At 37.3% G+C, this 22588-nt stretch overlaps 5 protein-coding genes across 6 annotated transcripts; 3 read left to right on the top strand and 2 right to left on the bottom strand.

Annotated features, from left to right (window-relative positions):
- Positions 1 to 743: 743 nt before the first annotated feature.
- LOC101299846 lies at positions 744 to 3977 on the top strand. Of its 2 annotated transcripts, XM_004295007.1 has the most exons (4): positions 744 to 1279; positions 2386 to 2683; positions 3547 to 3613; positions 3711 to 3977. In XM_004295007.1, the coding sequence occupies exons 1-2, from the start codon at positions 896 to 898 to the stop codon at positions 2626 to 2628; spliced, it is 627 nt and encodes a 208-aa protein (XP_004295055.1). In that variant the 5' UTR covers positions 744 to 895; the 3' UTR covers positions 2629 to 2683; positions 3547 to 3613; positions 3711 to 3977. The 2 variants fall into 2 exon arrangements, with proteins under 2 accessions (XP_004295055.1, XP_004295054.1); XM_004295006.1 differs by lacking the exons at positions 3547 to 3613; positions 3711 to 3977 and having other exon boundaries at positions 2386 to 3085.
- Positions 3978 to 4633: 656 nt separating this feature from the next.
- On the top strand, positions 4634 to 9136 carry LOC101299564 (CAS1 domain-containing protein 1-like). Its single transcript, XM_004295005.1, has 16 exons — positions 4634 to 4865; positions 4982 to 5073; positions 5185 to 5322; positions 5409 to 5465; positions 5586 to 5658; positions 5826 to 5984; positions 6354 to 6503; positions 6588 to 6843; positions 6924 to 7039; positions 7166 to 7252; positions 7337 to 7425; positions 7512 to 7574; positions 7754 to 7810; positions 8290 to 8386; positions 8499 to 8663; positions 8769 to 9136. Exons 1-16 carry the CDS (start codon positions 4833 to 4835, stop codon positions 8772 to 8774), a joined length of 1638 nt encoding a protein of 545 aa, XP_004295053.1. The 5' UTR covers positions 4634 to 4832; the 3' UTR covers positions 8775 to 9136.
- A 1120-nt stretch (positions 9137 to 10256) lies between these two features.
- Positions 10257 to 10802, bottom strand: LOC101304956. The gene has a single exon (XM_004296176.1). It carries the CDS (start codon positions 10800 to 10802, stop codon positions 10257 to 10259), a length of 546 nt encoding a protein of 181 aa, XP_004296224.1.
- A 1070-nt stretch (positions 10803 to 11872) lies between these two features.
- On the top strand, positions 11873 to 12427 carry LOC101304662 (pectinesterase inhibitor 2-like). The gene has a single exon (XM_004296175.1). The coding sequence runs from the start codon at positions 11873 to 11875 to the stop codon at positions 12425 to 12427; it is 555 nt and encodes a 184-aa protein (XP_004296223.1).
- Positions 12428 to 19534: 7107 nt separating this feature from the next.
- On the bottom strand, positions 19535 to 22260 carry LOC101304373. Its single transcript, XM_004296174.1, has 2 exons — positions 22197 to 22260; positions 19535 to 20511 (listed from the first exon to the last, which is right to left on the bottom strand). Exons 1-2 carry the CDS (start codon positions 22258 to 22260, stop codon positions 19535 to 19537), a joined length of 1041 nt encoding a protein of 346 aa, XP_004296222.1.
- Between the last annotated feature and the right edge of the window lie 328 nt (positions 22261 to 22588).

Below are 22588 nucleotides of genomic sequence, written 5' to 3'. Positions count from 1 at the left end.
CAAGTAGATTTTTCTTTATTTTTGATTTTTTGAAAGGCAAAAAAGATCAACAACAAATCCTATTGAGAAGTAACTTGTATTCTATTTCATCAAGGTTGAAAACTTATGAAGAGTAAAACAAAATAAAAATAAATTGAGTCATTTCCATTAAATATATCAAGTTCATGAATAATATGGTAATCATCCTCAAAAATATGGAGTCACTCCTCATTCATATTCAACAATCCTATTGAGAAGGGAGATGTAAGAAGAAAGTAACAATGGAGATATTGATAGTTTGAATAGGAAGGACATTTCATTCAATCTTGAACCCTCCCTCACAATTAGGTTGCTCTGATCACTCACAATTGTTAGAGACGCATAAATCCTTATAACACAATTGCAAAGTCTATGCTTTTCAATGTGAGATTCACTAAGGACACTAACATCTCCTTATTCGGGTCAGATTTCCGATTTCGGGTATCAACCCGAAATTATTTAACAGGCTATCAGGTACCGACCCGACCCGACCCGACCCAACCACATGTCGACCCACTATCCAGATAAAGAAAACCCTAGGGTTACAGACGTGAACGTCGCACGCGTCCCTCGCACGTGTGATGAGGTAACCAACATGAAGCGCCGCAGGAGCCCTATAAGCACAAAAATACATACAGGCCAACGATAACCGTCCGATCTCCCACCACGTCACGGATCCGCGTGAACCCGCTTTTGAACGGCTGAGATCACTGGCTTGCAGAGCTACTGGTAGAGCGAACCAAGAAGCTCCCCTCTCTCTCTCTCGTTCCTTCTCTCTCTCTATCTCACTCTCTCTATAATCCAACTCCCCAATTCGGTTATTTTCCAGAAAACAAACACCAAAATTCTCTGCAAATTTTCTCTGAAATTGGGAGAGATGAAGATTATGGAGGAAGTTGTGGAGGAAAACGAAGTGAAGCCTTTGACTGCCGAGGAATTGGAGCAGTACGAGTCCGTCTCCGAGTCCTCCGACTCTGACTCCGACGACGCCCTCGAAGACGAGGAAGAGGACGGCGACGAAGATGAGGATGACGACGACGACGACGACGGGGATGACGACGACGATGAGGAGGATGAAGAGGACGACGACGACGACGTCCAGGAGGTCGTTCAGTCCTCTGGTGGCCCTCCGGTTCAGTCAATTGACGACGACGACGACGAGGATGAAGAAGACGAGGAAGACGCTGAAGGCGGCGGCGACGACGACGACGGTGAGGGGGATGACGACGACGATGACGACGACGGCGAGGGCGAGGATGAGGTAATTAGACGAATCTTCTCCTCCTCCTTTTTTATTTTCAATTTGATAAAGTAGCTTTCAGTACTTTCTGGTTTGAAATTTTCAGATCTGGTACTATTTTTTTTAAATTTTATTATATGGAATTAATTGATCTGATTTCACTGCTTTTTGATCTGAAAGTTCAGTTGAGCATGAACAACATTGAATTTCTACTTTTTTTCTGTAGTCGGTGAATATGTAGTTGATTCTCAATGTTTTTTTTTTTTTTTTTGCCAGATCTATTTTATATGGATCTATAGCAGTCAGTTTTACATAGATCTGGATGTAGTCTTTTGGATACTCTGTGCTTCAGAAACTGTTCATAGCTATTACTAGGGTTCATTCTATTTTTTCTTCTTCATGGAATTAGCTGACAGGTAGTTGTATTCAGATCTGAAACAATTGTATCTAGTGTATTAATATAACTGTTTTTTATACAGCCCTTTATGACTATAGCTTCAGATCTAATACTACTTTGACGATGACAAATAGTTATTGCAGAGCAGATAGTTTACCTTTTCAATTTCCCCTTCTGGATATTTCTTCTGTTTTTTATGCCTTTGGCAAACATATGAAACCTTAACTCGTGAAATTGTTCATGTTAACAGAACACTCTGCAACTTTTATTAATTTCAATTCCCCTCTCCTCATTGTCTTTGTTGCTTGTAAATTTTCCCCCTTTATTTTAAAGTGACGAAAGCTGGATATTACTTTTCTGCAAATTTGTCATTTAGTTCACTGCTGCTCCTTTTTGCTTTAGCTCATTTGATAAATTGGGAAAATGTTCAGATTTTTTCATTTTTCAATTTCTAAGATAATTCTCCTTGATGAAGAAGAACATCTTTAGTAAATTACTCTATTATTGAATTGTCCACCCACAGTGAATTATCAACTTTTTGAAGAACAAAGCTGGATGTTTTTGTCCTTTAATTGAATTGGTTGAATGGTAGTTTCTCCTTACATCGCCTTTGTAGAGTAGTTGTGTACTTGATTGATAGTACCCTTTTTCCATTTCTTGATTATGCATTTGTTTTTATATGTATGATTATCTGCTATTGGAACCGTGACTGACACCTTGAAATTGACAGGATGACATTGGGACTGAATACCTTGTTAGGCCAGTAGCCCGCCCTGAGGATGAGGAAGATGCAAGTGATTTTGAACCTGAAGAGAATGGAGAGGATGAAGATGTTGAAGATGAAGAGGATGACGATGACACTGGTGGGAAGGTTGAGGCTCCGCCAAAGAGAAAGAGATCAGACAAGGACGATTCAGACGATGACGACGACGATGATGGTGGTGAGGATGATGTGAGACCCTCCAAGCGATAGGGCTGGGTCCCAATCTTGTTCTTGGTTTGAGGACTGACTGACCGTTAACAACTAGGTCAATCTCTCTCTCACTCTCACTCTATCATCTCTATCTATCTCTTAAAAACTCATGATCTGATCGTCTTGTTTGTAGAAAGAAGGATTAGGATGTGTTTCCTAAATTCTGTGCTGGTTCTTGTTGCTGTATTATCCAAATCATGGTGCAGTATAGTTTTTAGGTTTATATTCAGCATCTGTTAATGCTCTAGTGTTATGTTAATGTGGATGATTCGAAAGAGTCTGGTGGTTTAGGATTTATGTAAGAGTTTTAAAGAACTTGGATGAACTTTGTAGCTTTTGTTACTCTTATCTTCATCATCTATTAGGTTGATTGCAGCTTTCTGTGGTAGGGCCTTTTTGCTCATCATTTTTTGGTTGGTAGTTCTCATCTCATTATGAATGCAGCATAATGAATCCTTCCCCTGAAGGATTATCAATACCCCTCCTGCCCATCAACTATTTATTTTTTATTTTTCATTTAAGTTTTTGTTTTGGGTGCATTTATGCATTATGAAAATTATAAAGTTGAAGAAAAAAATTCCATGGGTGCTTCATTGCTCTAATTTTTACCTTTTTGGTAAAATACTAATTGGATGGAGTTTGGCATTTAACAAATATAATGAAAATTTGATGTGGAATCAGATATCACTGTGAGCATGATTAAAATAAAGAGAACAAAAAATAAACAAACGACTGTCCCAAAATGGTTAGGCAAGGTAATTAAAAAATTGAATGAATAATGATAGTGGATCGGGTCGATTACGACTTGGAGATACTTCGTTCTTCAGTGTCGGTCATGGTGTATTTTATTTTCGTAATGTCGGCTAATATTGGGGTTTCAGTAAATAACTCATTGTTTACGTAAATATGATGTAACAGATGACGACCTGGAGGACAAATGGTCCCTTGGGGACGTCGTCGTTTCCTCTCTCATTGATCACCCCAGGTGAGTAGTAAATGAAATTACTGTTACATGTTTAAGATTAATTCCGGTGACGTGACATTGTTCATGACCTTAATTTTACTGTGGTGCCCCTTAGCAGATGAGTATTTACGGGTGCACCGACTGGGGCAGTTGATGATTCATCACCGCAAAGTTGTATTGTCAATTACCATTATACCCTTCACTCTGTGCAAAGCGATTTGAGCCATTTGGAGTAGTATGAAAAATAGTAGTTTCGCCGGCATTGGTCATTCGAAACAAAAATAACAATACAGTTCGTGTGCCAGTATGCACGTGGCATGTCACATGTCTCTCCACAAGCACTTCGAATTTTGAAATCATTCTTCCTTAGAAAACAAGGGAGTTGTGGATTTTAGTTGTAATTTCTTTCTTTTTTTTCCTTGAAAAAAAACTAGTGCAAGAACAGGGATATGCTTCAACTCAAGTAATGAAAAGGTGGATAAAACAAAGATAGATTGAAATAATTAAACTACTTAATCGGATAACGAGTGAATTATTCGAATCACTGTAAACTGTATTGATTTTAAAGTGAATCGTCGAATAACGAAAAATGAAAGTACAAATTATAACATTATCGGTTGGATAAAATAAGAAATGGTTATATTTGTATTCAAATATAGACCGATAGATAGCTAAAATCTTTTCAATTATTACCTGAACATGATCAAAATTGTAATTTCTTATGACATTTTGGACAAGAAATGTTTATAAAGTAACCACAATGAACGGCTTAGTGATCAGTTCTGACCAAAACAGTGAACCGTATACAGATGTTCAGTTTTTCTCGTACATCACTCATTAGCTTAGAACAGAAACAATAAAACCTACTGATTTATTGACGATTTAATCGAATAATAGTTGAAAGAAATGGCGCTATCACACCAAAACAAGGGTCTCGTCTCATATTTCGAAAAATAAAAAAAAAGTAGCCGAGTATTTGTATATTTCCATCCTACTCATATGGTTGTGACTCATTAACTCACCGTCTCCTTCTCTCTTTCCATCTCAATCCCACTCTGCAAAACGCGCTCGTTTTTTCCCACATCCTCTTCACCAATCAATCAACACCCCCCTATATTTCCCACACATTATTAATAATTACATTCCGCCAATAATCTCGATTTAGATTTGCTCAGCCAAATCCGAGATCTGTGAAATGCTCGCTCTTTGATCTCCGCCATTGATCCCTACCTCTCCAAAAATGGAGATCTTTAGCCCCATAACTGTCGGCCAGGTACTCTTTCCTCTACTTCGTTTCTGGATCCTTCTCTGATTTGAGTGCTTGCGTTTCTGAATCTGTGTGATTTTGGCTCAGAAACAGTAACGATTTAGTTCTGTGTGTCATTGCAGGTCTCGTTGTTGCTTGGAGTTTTACCTATTCTTGGAGCTTGGATTTACTCCGAGTTCTTGGAGCACAAGAAGAATTCACTCTCCACCAAATTGTGAGCTCTAATTGTTTTTTTTAGAGTATTTGTGCTTGTGATTATGTATGAAAGTGATTTAGTGAAGTTAGTGTCTGTGGCTGAATGAGATTTTGAATTTGATACTAGTAGGTATTCCGAAGTGAATTTGGTTGAAGTTGAGAAAGATGCGGTTAAGGAAGATGACAGAGCTGTGTTGTTGGAGGGAGGAGGCCTTCAATCTGCTTCTCCGAGAGCTCGAACTCCGTCTACCGCCTCGCCTATTTTCAGGTTTGGAAATGGTGATCGTTTAACTTGTAAGGTGAATTCATGATTGTTGTATTGTGTGCTTACTGTTGTTGTTGTTGTCCGTTTAGGTTCATGTTGATGGATGAAGCTTTCTTGATCGAAAATCGGTTGACGTTGAGGGCAATGTAAGTGGAGTTTAGTGAAGTAGATGAGATAGAAAAATGTGTTTTTCTGGTTATTAGAATGATGAACTATGTTCTTTTTCGTTTTTTTTTTTTTTTTTTTTTTTTTTTTTTTTCGTGCAGATCTGAATTTAGTGCTCTTTTAACATACTTCTACTTATGTGATCGTACGGATTTCTTCAACTCGTCAACAAAGGTGACATTGATGACTTAATCCTGTTATTTTATCATCTTCATTGGGCTTGTTTGATTACAGGAGGCTTAGTTGTATTGCAAATGGAATAATTAACAATATGAAAGAACCAGTAAAAATATTGAAATTCAATTATTTTCTTGATTCTTGACTGTGGTCTGTATGTGCAGAGTTACAATCGGGATCTTTTCATATTTCTGTACTTCCTTCTCATCATAGTCTCAGCCATGACTTCTTTCACGATACATAATGAGAAGTCTCCACTCACTGGGAAGTCCATACTATATTTGAATCGGCATCAAACTGAGGAGTGGAAGGGCTGGATGCAGGTAATGTACTTGTACTCTTTTATAATGAATGCTTGTTTATTAGGAATAAGATCATGGATTCAGCTTGTTCTGTTTGTGTTATTATATGTAGGCTTGTGTATGATGAACAAGATCGTTGGTTATGCAATACTTTTAGAAGTATTACTCGCTAGTAAAATTGAAAACCTATATCAGTGATAGCAACCTTTAGTGAAGGTGTATAGCGACCAAAGCATGTTTCTATCACCTATGGAGCAGTTTTTTTTCAATTTGTAATCCTGTTATTTTCAGCATAAAACTACCAGACTGTCAAAGTGCTTAAATGTATTAAACTAATTGCCTGTAGGGCTTGTAAAATATGGTCTTACTCTGTGTTCTTCTATGTTTCAGGTGTTATTTTTGTTGTACCACTATTTTGCTGCAGCAGAATTTTATAATGCAATCCGAGTATTCATTGCTGGATATGTCTGGATGACTGGATTTGGAAACTTTTCTTATTACTATGTTCGCAAGGATTTCAGCCTAGCAAGGTTTGCACAGGTATGCAATCCCCCAGGTCTCAAATATGTCCACTTTGTTGTCAAATTATGTATCTAACATATCTTGTTCCTTCTTATTTAACAGATGATGTGGCGGCTTAATTTCTTGGTATTGTTTTGCTGTGTGGTCCTCAACAACAGTTACGTGCTGTACTACATCTGTCCTATGCACACTCTATTCACTCTTATGGTTTATGGGGCTCTTGGTATTCTGAACAAGTATAATGAGATTGGGTCGGTGATAGCTTTGAAAATCATTGCTTGCTTCTTGGTTGTTATCGTGGTATGGGAGATACCGGGAGTGTTTGAAGTGCTTTGGAGCCCATTTACTTTCCTGCTTGGTAAATTTCTTATTTATGGTTAATTTATCATTTCAACAAATTTCTGGTCACCGACTTAAATCATACAATTTTGTTTACAGCTTACACAGATCCTGCAAAACCAAATCTTCCTGTCTTGCATGAGTGGCATTTCCGCTCTGGCCTTGATCGTTACATATGGATTATTGGAATGATTTATGCTTACTATCATCCAACGGTAGGATTTAAAACAAAAAACAAAAGCTGTCTATTTTCTAGTCCAATTGTAACTTTTAGTGGGTGTTGGGTGTAGTATGGATGCATTTGTTTCCTTTAATCATTGTTTTGAGTTCAATCTGTATAGGTGGAGCGATGGATGGAGAAATTGGAGGAAGCAGAATGGAAGCGTAAAATGTCAATCAAAACAGCTGTTTCTTTAGTAGCCTTGACGGTATGGTAGTTCCCATTTTCAGAAAAATTTTGCTTTTAAAACTACCATATATATATGCCGTCTGATTGCTATTTGAATTCCTAGGTGGGATATCTGTGGTTTGAGTATATCTACAAGATGGACAAGCTCACTTACAATAAATATCATCCTTATACCTCATGGATTCCTATAACGTATGATATCTTTACTGGAATATGTTAACGCTGGGCTGTTTGAGAACCTTATATCTTTACTAATGTAGAATCTCCTTGTCAATCAGGGTCTACATAACTTTGCGAAATGTCACCCAGCAATTCCGGAGCTACTCATTGACCCTTTTTGCGTGAGTGACTATGTTAATCTATCTATTTTAACCTATTTTCTCTGTATTGGAGACGTATTATTTTCCGCAGACACTATTGGGTGTATTCGTACAGATTTTAGAAGCTTTAAGTCTTTAGTTTGTACTTTATAATTACATCGTCATGTGTATTGCGTGTGATTTTTCTTTCCTACAACCAGATGGCTTGGAAAGATAACTCTGGAAACATACATCTTGCAGTTCCATGTCTGGTTAAGGTATGCTAAAATTCATCATTATTCCTCCAGCACCTAAAGATAGTTTACAGTAGTTTGACATAATGTGCAAAGTTCCCCGTAATTTCAAACTAGTTGATATTAGCTCACATGTGTAGATAACATGTATAATTACAGAGCTGGCTGCTCACTCAAACAGATTAACCTTGTTATCTTCAAAAATATTTCTTTAATGTTAGCAAAAGTGGAAATGGTCATCAATTTCCTAATTGTAAATTCTAATCTGATTGATGCTCCACTCAACAATGCGGATGTTTCATATGCTCTTCTGTTCAATGCTAAGAAGGGGTTTATTATCTTATTAAGAAATAATATATTCTCAAAGCTTTGCATTGAATCACTAAGAAGTTGTCGAACTAAAGTTTCTTTGTTTGGTTTGAAGGAACATTTCCATTTCGACATAGTTTTAAAAGCTTTAGAGGAAGGATATATTTCTTATTGATTTTTATTGAACCTTGCAGATCATCACTTCCTGATGCTCAGCCAAAGTTGTTGCTTTCGATGATTCCAGACTACCCAATGTTGAACTTCATGCTTACTTCTACCATCTATGTTGCAGTAAGTAAAGATATTGTTATATGATAGAATCTTGAAAATATCTGGTATTTTGTACCAGAAAAGAAAAGAAAAGAAAGTTTGTCTGATCTATTCATTGTTCAACTGTTTGCAGATCTCTTACAGACTTTTTGACCTGACAAATACACTGAAAATAGCATTTGTACCCAGCAAAGATAACAAGCGCCTTGTGAACAACATAGTTACAGCCACAGCTGTTTCATGTGCATTATACTTCATCTCCTTTGTCTTCCTAAAAATCCCCCAAATGCTGGTAAGGGTATAATCTGAACTGACTTAAGCTACAACCTTGACATCTATTGAAAGTTGCGATATGGTCTGTTATCTCATTTTGCAATTTTGTTGATACTCTAAACTTTTGTAGGTTTGAGACTTCAAATACGTCAAGATATAGCATAAGTAAGCCGCTCTATGAATTGCTGCGGGAGAGAATACAGTTCCACTGCACGTAGTTTACCTCTAATTAGAGGATATGCATTTAATGAACGGTGAAAGAAGGGGGTAAGTTACGTGCAGTGGCAAACTTACCCACTGCACGTGGTTATTGATCGAAAAGCAGATCCCCTTGTATTTGTATTCTTTTGGTCTGGGAAATCCTTGTATTAGTATTAGACTTTTCAGACAATTTGTATAGGAAAAGTGGGTAATTAAATGGACCTCAAATTGAGGGGGATTACCTTTGCCATACTCTTACTACACTTTTACCACTAGTAAAATCACCGAAGTGTTTCCAAAACACCTGCCATATCTTTTCTGATGTGTTCTTTTATTTTGTTGCGCTCTTAATGAAGCCAATAACAGAAGGATTAACGAATGTAATCTCATTAGTTTTGCGTTACAAATAATTTCAACACAATAAAATTTCAACAAAGAAAGAAAATAATACAATAGAACAACAAAGCAAACATACGCACCAGGCTACTAGCATATTTTTGGTCTCTGCTGGGTTCATTACATTCTCGCCACCGTATCAGAACCCCAATCTTGAGCTCTTTTCAACAACCAAATTACTGAACGGTGAAAGAAGTGGGTAAGTTTGTTAACACCGCCAGCAAAGAGGGAAATTCATTGACTGTGCCGACGAAGAGGGTAAGTTTACTAACACAGCTAGCCAACGCGCCAAGAACAAAGGAAATGAAGAGATACTCCAAGACTAGGAAGACATATAAGCAAAGTTGACGAAGACCACCGAAGCCAACTATGTATAAGATTAAAACGATGCCGGGAACAAGACGAGGGGAGTGATGAAGCTTCTACACAAGAACAATGGGAAAATTATGATTACGCAGATGAGCGAGAGAGCCATGGCAATAGAACTCGAGAAGCATTACAGTACTGAAAACTGAAAGATCAAAGCAGTACCCCATGTCTGTTTAAAGCTTCTCTAGCTATAGCTTTGCAATGTAGATATACAAGTAACAAGTCTGACGGGTTCATTATAGAGAACTCTTGACTGCCTCAGTTCCCTTTTTCCTAATAATACTAGGAATACATCCTTACTAGGTCGACTAGGAAAAAATCACTTCTTAATTACTTTGTCAGGAAAGAAGGCTAGTAAAAAAAAAAAAGGGAATCATTGCTGTGCCCTTTACTGGCTTTACATGATGTAATGTTGTTATTAGTTAATTGATTTGCAAGCAAAATTGGAACCTATTTCTATGACAGTGAACTTGCTAGAACTAAAATTTCCACAATCGCTTGATGACATAATTTCATCCTTGAATCTGGAATTTTGTTGATGTGACACAATTAATAATAATAATAATGCATACAATACCCTTAAATTAATATGGATTATACCATACAATATGCCAACGTACAATATGACACAAATATATAGTTACGAAGTACATCAAATCAATATCCTAACAATTGCTGCTGCCACAACCGCAGCTTCACGGGTAGCTTTGATTTCCTTTGCGAATGGAGATCGGCGGCCTTTACCAAAACCATGCCGACAATGATCAACTCGTCGGATAATATCATCGTGCAAGCGTCGCTCCGCCTGTGCAGGGTTGTAACGTACAAACCTACCACCAAAACCCCTTGAAGTTAAATCTCCATATATCTCTGGGATGAAGGCTGCCACCATGTAACCATAATGATCATAGCAATTTCTAACTGCAGGGTCTTCCTGCCTAAGAAGCTGCGCCCATATTTCGTTCAGAGTATCGTTTGCCTTGGAAGTAAGCACCTCGACCATTATGGTGGCCAGGCCCTTGACATTAGCAGCGGAGCTACGAGGGTTCGGTTTTAGAGAAGAAACACATAGATTGTAGTTGGGAGTTTGTTTGCACGTTTGGTCAATGAGATCTGCCCGGCAATGGCTAATTGGAAGAAGCACGATTTGAATGATAAATATGGTGAGCAGCGGCATAGATATTGAAACGATCTTCATCTTTGCAAGACAAAAGGGTTTGAAAATGAAAGAACACAGAAGTGAAAGGTAATTAAGCTTGATGCTTTTCTCGTTCATATGGAAGTTGTTATATACAGGATTGCTTGCTGTTTAGATCCATATATAAGATCAGCTATATACATAACTGCAAATAAATTACAGGATTAATTGTATGAAAGCTGTGATATGTTCATTGCTGATGTTCATCCTAGGATTGAGCTCCTGGTATTCAATGCCTAGGATTGAGTTTACGTTCTTGTACGGAGTGATAGGATAGTGTTTTTGTTACCCTATACACTCCCTATAAAATGGACCTTACCTACACCTTAACTCTGTATATGCTACTATACCACACAATAAATATATTCAAATCCCTAATTAAATTACCAATTCAAAGTTTGAAATATTTTTAACTATCAACGTCATGAAATTTTGTATGGTGGAATTTGAATGAATATGTACACACTAAATTCATTTCGATGAACATAACGAATACATTGAACCATTTCCATTCCTATTTCCTAATTCATTTGAGTCAAACATTTGATGACACTTTAAGTTGGGTTATGTATGTTATTTTGGCTTCTGATTCAAAGTTCATTTATTTCTATTTTTATTTTATTTTTTATGTGTGGTTTGTATGTTCTGATTATATCAAAATTATTGCGGTGATCTAATATTCGTCTTGACACATTCTCTAAGAGTTTATCACAAATTTATTTTATTTCCAAGGAGTAGGTTGTGGTACTTGGTAACTTGGTCAATCATTTTGGTACCTGACTACCTGTCATAATGGTATAGTTTGACACTATGAAAGCTCAAAACAAAATGTGTGACTTAGGCTGATCAAAGTTTAAAGCCAGTCAATAAGGTAGATGGTAACAGCTCCCACTCCCACTGCATTAAGCAAATTTAGCTCTTTGAGAGATACCTTCTAATTCCAAAAATGACTATAAAACTTGAATTCTAGTACTATATAACACCATTTGGTAGTGCCAGAAATCATACCATTCAACTCAACCACATATTGATCAGAAGCTAGCTAGTTAAGCCAAAAACAAGTTCACAAAATGGTTTCCTCTTCTTCTTCCTCCTCAGTTGCTTTCTTTGCTGCAATGTCTTTCATGGTTCTTTTGAGTACTACTCCCTCCTCTGCTTTTGACCTAAACAAGGATATTTGCTCCAACTTCAATGTCTTGAGTCGCTCCTTTTGTAAAGACTTTCTTGGTTCTAATCCGGTTGTGATCAAGTCCCTCCTTCTCGGCCTTGCCGAGGGCACTATAGATGTCGCATTTTCTAATGCCACAAAGACCAGACAGCAGATTCCCAAGTGGCAAAAACTAGCAGACGACCCTCAAGTGAAGTGTGCAATTAGTAAATGTCTGAGGCCTTACAGTGAAGCCATTGCTGCTCTCAAGGAAGCAAAAGAGAAGGTCAGGTCTGGGGACTATGGTGCACTGCAAAATTCAGCAGCTAATGCTGCTGCAGATTTTCATGTATGCGTGGAGCAACTTGAGGAAACACCACCTGATTCATCGCCATTGGAAAGTACTAGTGTTGACTTGTCTACTATCGCCAGCATCCTTTTAGCTGTTTTCGAGTTTCTGGGAAAATCATATGCATAAATGATTTTGTATTTATTTGTGTCTTGGAACTATGAGGGGATTTGTGCATCTTTCCCTAATCCTTTATAAATAAGCTTCTTATAATTAGGCATGTATAAATATTATGATGTTTAACTTCCTTCTATTATGTATTGCCGCAATGCTTGCTTGTTTGTCACTCTTGTACGATGCACTAGGCCTTCTCATGAGAAATGGAAAAGGAGTATTCATATATTTTGGTCATGCGTTTAGTTTGAATTGGAGATAATTAATCAAATTGAACAAGAGTGTAACGATTTGAGAACATAAACATATCTTGGAGTTGCATAAATGTAATGCCAATTCTTTTATTATTAACATCATAATGAAAAAAAGCAATGAATTGAAACATGATGACGAATTTTGCTGTGAGTGCGGCTATTGGGATCTCCAAATTTACTCACTTGACCTCCCTTTGTTATGAGTTATTAAATGACAATTATCTCCTCTTACGTAATTAATGACTATTAAGGACAATAATCATATAAAAAGAAGTATATTTATTCTCTCTAGACTTTTCAATTCAATAATTAATTGATTGTATTCTTTATTATTTTCTTTATATATTTTTAGTTTCTAATTTACTATTTTCTAAATTTTACTACATATTATATATTTAATTAGAGCTAGAACTATGATCAATATCGACCGTGTGACATAAAATTTTCTACTATCATACATGTTGAAAGCATATATATAATATATATACAAGGTGAAGGTGTGTGCATATACATATATATATTTGCTGCAAAAACAAATCGATGATGAAAAATTAAATAACTATTGAAATAATTTCATGTACATAAAATAGAGGGAAAAAAAACCTACATAGTATACAATTGTTATCCTTGATCGTTGTTTAGCACAAATAAAATAAAAAAAGAAAAGCTAATTTATGTCAGAATATTTTCTTGTTGGTAAATATAAGTTTTTTTTTATCAGATAAACAACTAATATGCTCCAATGAGTCTGCTATGAGTCGAACTCATGACCTCTCATTTATAAGGAGAGACAGTACTGGGCTGGTAAATATAAGTTTTTGAAACCCAATACTTTGTGTTATTTGAATTTTAAAAGAAAAATTGACGTCATTGAAATTTTTTTCTAACAAATTGATCAAATAATGGAGGTTTGGTAACATTCTATAGGAAATAAAAAATATCAAGGAATAGAGGTCTCGATGATAGCATGCAGAAAGAAAAAAAATTAAAAGAATGAGAGGTCTAGAGAATAAATAAGATGTATAGTGAGTAAATTATCAAGATATATGTGAATAACATACTAAGGTTATGTTAAGAATTTAAAAGGAGGTGTAAAGAGCATAAAAGGTATACTGAGCAAATTTGGAGGTCCCAATAGCCGCACTCTTTTGCTGTTTTTAAGCAGCCAAGACTCCAAGTAACTAATTCACATTGAAAGGTCCGAAAAGAGTTTTAGACCAATCATAAATTCTCTGACTGTGAAAACTGTCAAAAAAAATATAAGTTGATAAAAGCTAGTCTCAATGGTACATTATACTCTAAATGACCAAATGTTGACGATATCCTTGACTAAGATTTAAATTTTTAGTTTCTTCCGATGTCTCATATGACTTATTTCTATTATTTTCATATTGATGTTAATTTCTTCAAGCAACGGATGTTATTTATATAATTATAGGTTGTTGGTATCACACCAAACTGGATACAGTGTCATGTTATTTCAATGATCATGTTATAGACATGTGTTTCGTTCAACTTGGTTATGTGTTATTCTCACCTTGTTTGATTTAATGGATACTTGGATAGTTTCAGTAACGACATGTCCGACCTAGCTTGGTTAAGTGCATACAATCCTACGCTGGTGTTTGTTCTTTCTTTAACTCTCATTCTAATGATTCTATCATCCTCATTTGCGAAATGTAACTTAGTTTTACGTCACTAATTATATAAAATAAAACAATAAGGGGTAAACACTGTTCATATCTATTGTGAATTATGTTTTTGCCCCCAAGTTCCAGTGAATTGTTTTTTTCTCCCGGTTGGTGAATGGTCTTTTTTGCCCTTTAATGCAATTTATTTATGAATCTGCCATTATACTGACCAAAAAAACTGTATTACCCTTTAATTCAAATTTATTTACAAATATTCAATTGTTCTGATCAAAAAAACGTTTGTGTCCTTGAAAATTTTATTACTTTTTTATTTTCCATTTTTTACTTGGTTGTGGGCCAGAGGTGTCCATTGTGGGTTTTGGCAAAGGGAAGGCCATGGTATGGTGGTGGAATTAAAAAAGGATGGTAGAGGCTATGGGGTTGATGGTGAATTTTGTGCAGGTGGTAGAATTGGAGGTGAGCGATGGATTTTGCAAGCATGGAGGTCATGATGTTGATGGTGGATTTGGGAAAGATGGATGTGTTTGTGAAAAAATAGGGAAGGCGGGGGAATCAGCGATAGATTTAGAAAAGATGGTGGCATGAGAGGCGTGAGATGGGGATTGAATATTGTTCATCATCAAGAAATCCTAGCCCGCAGCAACGCGCGGGTAGTATCTAAAACACTGTTAGACAAGTTTTATTTACTAGTATATTATATTTCAACAAACAAAGAAAAATTTTACAATAGAAGAAAGCATTCTATACTTGCTAGCATGTTTTTTGTGCTCTACTTGGTTGTTTACATTCTCGCCACTATATTTTCCCCAATCTTGAGCTCTTTTCAACAGCCAAATAAGTGAACGGTGAAATGAGTGCGTAAGTTTATTTACACCACCAGGGAAGAGGGTAACTTTACTAATACAGATAACAAAGGAGTCCAAGAGATACTCGAAGCCTAGGAGGGCATATGAGCCAACTAGATGAAGACCAAAGAAGCTAACTAAGATTGAGACGAGCCCGGGAATAAAGATGAGACGAGTGTAGTGGCGGAGCCAGGATTTAATTATTACCCGGGCTAATTGTAACATCAAAAAAACTTCAACGAATCTTGACGTATTGTGCGAGAAATTTTTATGAAAAGTCTAACTAAATCTTATAAAACGTGGCCACAAAGTTTCAATGGAATTATATGTAAGATGGAGTATTCAACCAAAAAACACGAGGTGTAAGATGGAGTGGGGTTTTGAGATATCTATATGTGTGTGTGTTAGGGTTTTGTAATCAGACTATTAGCGTAGGAAGAATGAAGAAGAAAAGATGAGCATGATGTAGTTTTTTTTTTCTTGACTTCAGATAACCTGGGCTCCATGCAGACCTGCCTAGTCTTGACTAGGCTCGCTCCGCCACTGGGCGAGTGCTGAGGCTTCTATGGCAAAACCACAAGAACAAAGGAAAAGTTATAAATTAATTGAATGGCTGATGAGCGAGAGAGCCATGGATATAGGACAGGATCAGTATAGTACCCATGTCTCTTTAAAGCTTCTGATCTGTAGCTATGCAGCGTAGAAGTACAATAGTCTGACGGGGTTTTCCTTCTCCTAAGGACACCAGGAAGACATCCTTACAAGGTAATTAAGGTAGGAAACATTCACTTCTTAATTACTTGGTAAGAAGAGGTTAATTTCGCAAGAAACAATCAAAAGGCTAGCTAGTTCACAAGAAAAATAATCATGGCTGTGGCCTTACATGATACTGCATAATGTTATTAGTATTCGTTAATTGAAATACAAGAACAAATGTAACCCGATCATTTCTAAGACAGTAAACTTACTAGTACTACAATTTCCACAAATGCATGAAGACATAAATTAGTTGGTCCTTGAATCTGGAATTATGTTGAGGTGACGCAAGTACATCAGATCAATATCCTAACAATTGCTGCAGCCACAACCGCAGCTTCACGGGTGGCTTTGTTTTCCTTTCCAAATGGAGATTGGCGGCCTTTACCAAAACCATGCCGACAATGATCAACTCTTCGGATAACATCATCGTGCAAGCGTCGCTCCGCCTGTGCAGGGTTGTAACGTACAAAGTTACCACCTACACCCCTTGAAGTTAAATCTCCATAGATATCTCGTATGAAAGCTCCCACCATGTAACCATAATGATCATAGCAATTTCTGACTGCAGGGTCTTCATGCCTAAGAAGCTGCGCCCATATTTTGTTCAGAGTTTCATTTGCCTTGGACTTAAGCACCTCGACCATTATGATGGCTAGGCCCTTGACATCAGTAGCGGAGCTACGAGGGTTCGATTTGAGAGAAGAAACACATAGGTTGTAGTTGGGTGTTTGTTTGCATGTTTGGTCAATGAGATCGGCCCTGCAATGGCTTATTGGAAGAAACACGATTTGAATGATAAATATGGTGAGTAGGGGCCCAGATGTTGAAACGATCTTCATCTTTGCAAGACAAAAGGGTTGGAAAATGCTTTCGTTCATGCAACTTGTATGAATAAGCAGGATAGGGTTCTTGTTAAGGTGTAGCTAAGGTCCTTTTTATAGGGGATTGTATAATGCTACCATAGCACACAATAAATGTAGGGGAATTCCCTCGAGTTACGTACCAAAGTTTGAAATATTTATTTTTTTAAAGGAGTTTGAAATATTTATAACTGTAGCAAGTTGTATGTAATTAAACACACTAATTTCATTTCAATATGGACATAATCAGTACTTTTGACCATTTTCCGTACTAATTAATTTGAGTCAAACGTTTAGATGACACTTTAATTTTGGGTAATGTATGCTATTTTTGCTTCCGATTCCTAGTTCAAATTTTTATTTTGTGTGGTTTGTATGTTCTGATTATATTGGAATTATTGGGGTGATCTATATTTAGTCTTGATATATATTCTATAGTGTTAATCACAAATTTATTTTTGTTCCAATAAGTTGGTTTGGCAATCATATTTTGGTTCCAGCTGAGCTGACTACCTGTCATAATGATTTTCTTTGACCATAAGCTCAACCGTGAAAACTCAGATGAGATTTTGTTGTGTGTTAAGCTGATCAAAGTTTAAAGCCAGTCAATAAGGTAGAGTAACAGCTCCCACTGCATTCAGTAGCCAGTCAATATTTTTAGCCTTTGGAAATACCTTCTAATTCCAAAGTTACTAAAAACTTGAATTCTAGTACCATAGTGCCAGATATCATACCATTCAACTCAACCACATACTGATCAGAAGCCCAAAACAAGTTCACAAAATGGTTCCCTCTTCTTTTTCCTCCTCAATAGCATTCTTTGCTGTAATGTCTTTCATGGTTCTAATGAGTATTACTCCCTCCTCTGCTTTTGACATAAACAAGGATATTTGCTCCAACAATAATGTCTTGAGTCGTTCCTTTTGTGAAAAATTTCTTGGTTCTAATCCTGTTGTGAGCAAGTCCTTCCTTCTTGGCCTCGCTGAGGCCACTATAGGTGTTGCATCTTTGAACGCTACAAAGACCAGCCAGCAGATTCCCAAGTGGCGAAACCAAACAGACAACCCTCGAATGAAGAATGCAATTAGTGGATGTCAGAGGCCTTACAGTGAAGCCATTGCTGATCTCAAGGAAGCGAAAGAGAAGGTCAGGTCTGGGGACTATGTTGCACTACAACGTGCAGTAGTTGATGCTGCTGTAAATTTTCATGCATGTGTGAAGCATTCGAGGATATACCACCTGATTCATTGCCATTGTGCGGTACTAGTGGTGACTTGGCTTCTATCTCCAGCATCCTTATAGCTATTTTTGAGTTTCTGGGAAAATCAAATAATTGACTTTGTACTATTTGTGTCCAGCATTAATGAAAAGTTTGTGCATCTTTCTAAATGTTTGATAGATAAGCTTCGTATTAGGGCCTTTATAACAGTATAAATCGGAGCGGATTCTACGCACCAAGGTGCACTTGCACCATTAATGTGCAAGTTCTTAAATAGCCGTATGCGAAAATCCAATGAAGAGTAGAGACCTTAAATTCATTCCTTTCATTTTCATTTTTGATCCGATCAAATTAAGCCTCTATTATAAGAGTACTTCTTATTCGACTTTAGATCCTCACCTCCTGTGTTGGAAACACTTTTAGGTTTCAATTTTGTTAACGGTATTAGAATACATGTATGATAATGCGACGTGGATGACCGAATCAAAATATTGCATATTAGTTGTTTTGTTCACTTGCACCTTGTTGATGCGTAGAAGAATTTTTGAGTATAAATAATTAAATATTATGACCTAGTTGATCAAAACCAGACTGCCCTTGTAATCTGTGAGTCTGGGAGTATGTTTGAGGGTTTGCTTCCAAAGAATATAAACATATATGCTACTACAGCAGCAAATGGAGGGGAGAGTAGTTATGCAACATACTGATACCAACAATATTATGCCCAACGTGTCTGAAGTTGAACAGTTGAACATTCTGGCAAGCTTCATGTTGTCCTCAATGAAGACAAGAAGAGGATTACCTATTGTGCAATTTGTGCGTGTAATTCTGTTGACAACCTCAACTCTTATTGGCATAGTGATCGGCCACGTAAATTTTGAAGTAAAACTAAGGAACTCGAGGAAGGACCACATATGTCAAAGTATTTTATCAAGCAATAGTCAAACGAGTTGGTAGAGGTATTTTATTCTTTTATCAACCATATGCAGTATATTCTTCAAGTTCAAGCAGATGCAAGTAATTTATATCAGATAGCAGTCAACAGTACCTCTATTCCATGAGCATTTCACACGAACAAGTTTCTAAGGCAGACCGTGTGCCACGGAATACTGTTGCATCTTTTCTGAACATGGCTTCTACTTAAAGGGAAACAACCAGGGAATTACCAGTTGAATGTTGTAAGGTATGTATCTATTAGAATTCAACTTCAAGCTCCATATAAAGTAGATGGTACTACGCATTGCAACTGAAAAGTAGATGACTAAACAGAGACGAAATGAACCCTAAGAACCTAATACACCATTAAGAGTAATAAATCCAGCAGCTAATAGTTCAACTTTTCACCTTTTTGACAGACCATAAAACCAGTAAGAGTGACAACGCAGAACACATTTCGATTGCTGCGAATCACATATCTCATTGTTCATCACAATGAAGGCTCCTTTAAAATCATGACAGACTCCTTGCCATTTTTCCCAGTTGCACCTACAGATTCCAAACTGTCAACCCAGAATTGCTGCATTGTCATCAAGATCATACATCCTCCACGTCCACTTTCTGGTGGTATACATTCAACAATTGAGGCACTCGGTCCAGATATCTGGTGACAAACCTACTTAAGAAATACTCCTCTGGACACGTAGAAACACTAGCCAAAGTCAGAGCCATCTCTTCTATCAATCCTTTCAACAACAACACTCGAATAACCGAACACCTAGGGATGATTCTCTTTTCCAAGCTGTACGAAAGAACATACGGATACTCTGCAACTTCTCCTGATTTCCATCCCATTGTGTTCACTAAAAACTCCATTACTCCCATTATTTTCTCCTCCGAAACAAGCATACACAGCGGTAACATCCTAAATGCAGAACGAATATCACTCTCAGACCATCCCCACCTCTTATACACCTGTTCCTTAACTCTCCATGCTGTTTGCTTCACGGATAATGCGCCCATGGCTTGCACAAATAATATCTTTCTGGGGCCGAATCCCATTCCTTTGACATTGCTAACAATCTGACTGAACTCTTCATGCTTTTTCGTGACAATTCTAGTATGAGATTTTAGCAAATAGGCAATACAATTGGAGGGCATGCCAAGGTCTGTACCAAGCCTAATATTTGCTGTAACATCCACTGCTGGCATTTGCCAGAAAAACCATGAGTGATGCTTTATAATGAACACGACCTTGGCATCAGAAATTACCAATTTCTTGAGGTAGGTATAACAGGGTATACTGTTGTTTTTCAAGCTTCGGTGCAACAGCATATTGCTGAGGCTCACTGTTTTAACAAGGTCGAGCCTTGACATACCTATGGAGCTTAAAAACTCGAGCTTTGGCAAAAGCGTTTTCTGGGCATTTGCCACAAGAAGAAGTCTAGGGTGTCTCCGCACAAGATCTGAGATCTGGGTATCTGAGAATTCATAGCGTCTGAAAAGGGCTAACACGGAGTCTGCTTTCTCTAAAGATCGAAGCTTTACCTTGTGGGATGCTTCAATGGCGGCCTCTGGAGACAACCAACATGAGTGAACCAGGTAAGAGACTGTGGAATCATCTTGGCCTCCGGCTGCGATTCTGGAGCTGCTGATGAGTCTTCGACCAAAATGTGAAGATCCTTAGATATCTGTGTTTGCTCAAAAATCGTCTCGGCCGAGATTAGGGCCGAGCGCTTGAGAACAATCGTTCTTCAAATTTGTGCGGGCGTGCCAACTCGCGGCCTATTCGCCAAGCGAGGTTTTTGATAAATATTTTATGTCTGATCTGACTTCTCCCAAGTGATTGTAGGCCGAGGAAGGAACCGTCTCGGCCGTTGGGTTCTCTTGCCTTTGTTGCAAGGACTTTTGGTGTTTTCACCAATGTTGCTTCTCTTTTTTTGTAATTTTTGTATAAGTTTACGAGAATTAAAGTGCGAAAAGTAAAAGAACAAGAATCTAAAAGCGAAAATTTAAATTACATGAAACGTAAATTGCATGAAGTAATTGCGAGAAATTAAAGTGCGTGAATATAAAGACGCGGAAGAGAAATTGCGTGAAAGTAAAGTGCAGAATGTAAAGAAAGCGATAAAATGTAGAAGGTAAAGAAAGCGATGAAAAGAAGAAGAAAACTATGCTAGAACATGGATAAAAAGATTGATATTGTAGAGAATTCGTAGAGAATTTGAAGTGTTTGAGATTGTATTGAGCTATGTGTACCCTTTACAATGAGGTATATGTCTCCTATATATATACTATTACAAACACAAAAACCAAGGAAAGAGAAAACAATTAAATAAAATAAATATTTCGATCTTGATGACCGAATCAAAGATATGCTCCGTATTGCTTTCTCTTTAATCACACGTTTATTTCTTTCTTCTTGTGGCTTCGTCGCAATTGATTTGCTAATTATGTTGAAATTTCAGTCTTAAATTTTTCCAATTAGCCATAATGTTAATTTGTTGCCATATATCGCCGTTGCTTCAATATTTGGTATGTGGTTATAATACCAAATAATGAATATCGGCAAATCTCAATAATTGTGATGATAATTATACGAAATAATCGTAATAATTATCATTAATTGTTGTAATCTTCCTCGCAACCAACGAATTCGACTTAGTGGGCCGATGTGTAAAAAATAGGTACAAACAATCTGCACAAAAGACTAGACAAAATTGGGTATGTGGATCTGAGGCTCTTGTTGAAAATGTTATTGAGTGCCATACTCTGCTCATTAATAGTGTTGTTGCTTCTGCTTTTGATAGTTGGGATTTGGGAGGAGACCTATGCTTTTTCCTCTAAAGAAAAAGACACAAATAGAAACTTCTTTTTTTGTTTTTGTAATAATCTCTTTCTTTTATAGTGGTTTCTCTTCTCTATATTAGAAAAAGTAAATTAATTGATAAAATGAGAGAGAAGTAATTTGATTTCTTTTTGTCTCTTTCCTTACTCTCACAAATGTCTATACCTCAGTTTGAGGTTCTTAAGGTTTTACTTCCACAACACTTTCACACAATATAGGGTTTAAGAAAGACTCCATCATCTCAAATGCATTGAGATTTGAGAGACTGCTAACTCTTCAATTATGTCCTCCCCCAAATTCCTCTCAATCCCCACAACCCTCACCTTAACAATCAACTTATCCTCATCCCTAAACCCACCCAAAAACCCATCCTTCTTCCCAAACCCCCCAAACCCCAAACCCCACACTCACTCTCAAACTCCACCTTACCCAAAACCCCAAGAACCCATTTTTCCACACACCCACCAAAACCCATCTCCACCTTCACCGTCCCCTGCTCGCCGGACCATTCAGCACCCCCACCGGAGCACTCACCGGAGCAAGTCTTGGCTGCCCAAGAAGCTATCTTGGAGCTTCTTCGAGAGTCTGGGGTCTCTGAGGAGGAGGCAGTGTTTGTTTCGTTGAACTCGCCGAGATATATGAGGATGTTGGTGGATGGGGTTGAGGAGTTGGATGAGCTTGGGGCGTGGAGAGAGCAGTTGGTTGGGTTTAAAGAGAAGGTGAAGTATTTGGCTAAGGAGAAAGGTGACAATGGAAAGGTTGCGTTTTTGGAGTGTGTGGTTGGGTTGAGTCTGTCTCAGGCG

This window comes from Fragaria vesca, linkage group LG3 (assembly GCF_000184155.1).
Source record: "Fragaria vesca subsp. vesca linkage group LG3, FraVesHawaii_1.0, whole genome shotgun sequence".
Classification (NCBI taxonomy): Eukaryota; Viridiplantae; Streptophyta; class Magnoliopsida; order Rosales; family Rosaceae; genus Fragaria; species Fragaria vesca.
Note: the sequence above shows the minus strand (reverse complement) of the source record. Positions and strands in the feature narration are given on the sequence as shown.

What these genes read in the sequence shown, in the direction of transcription:
- LOC101299846 (XM_004295007.1), top strand. Translation starts at nt 896, where the DNA reads ATGAAGATTATGGAGGAAGTTGTGGAGGAAAACGAAGTGAAGCCTTTG. An exon ending in ACGGCGAGGGCGAGGATGAG is followed by an intron (nt 1,280 to 2,385) that starts GTAATTAGACGA and finishes TGAAATTGACAG; the next exon opens with GATGACATTGGGACTGAATA.
- LOC101299564 (XM_004295005.1), top strand. Translation starts at nt 4,833, where the DNA reads ATGGAGATCTTTAGCCCCATAACTGTCGGCCAG. An exon ending in AATTCACTCTCCACCAAATT is followed by an intron (nt 5,074 to 5,184) that starts GTGAGCTCTAAT and finishes TGATACTAGTAG; the next exon opens with GTATTCCGAAGTGAATTTGG. An exon ending in CGGTTGACGTTGAGGGCAAT is followed by an intron (nt 5,466 to 5,585) that starts GTAAGTGGAGTT and finishes TTTTTCGTGCAG; the next exon opens with ATCTGAATTTAGTGCTCTTT.
- LOC101304956 (XM_004296176.1), bottom strand. Translation starts at nt 10,802, where the DNA reads ATGAAGATCGTTTCAATATCTATGCCGCTGCTCACCATATTTATCATT.
- LOC101304662 (XM_004296175.1), top strand. Translation starts at nt 11,873, where the DNA reads ATGGTTTCCTCTTCTTCTTCCTCCTCAGTTGCTTTCTTTGCTGCAATG.
- LOC101304373 (XM_004296174.1), bottom strand. Translation starts at nt 22,260, where the DNA reads ATGGGTTTTGGTGGGTGTGTGGAAAAATGGGTTCTTGGGGTTTTGGGT. An exon ending in GGGTAAGGTGGAGTTTGAGA is followed by an intron (nt 20,512 to 22,196) that starts GTGAGTGTGGGG and finishes GGTTGTCTCCAG; the next exon opens with AGGCCGCCATTGAAGCATCC.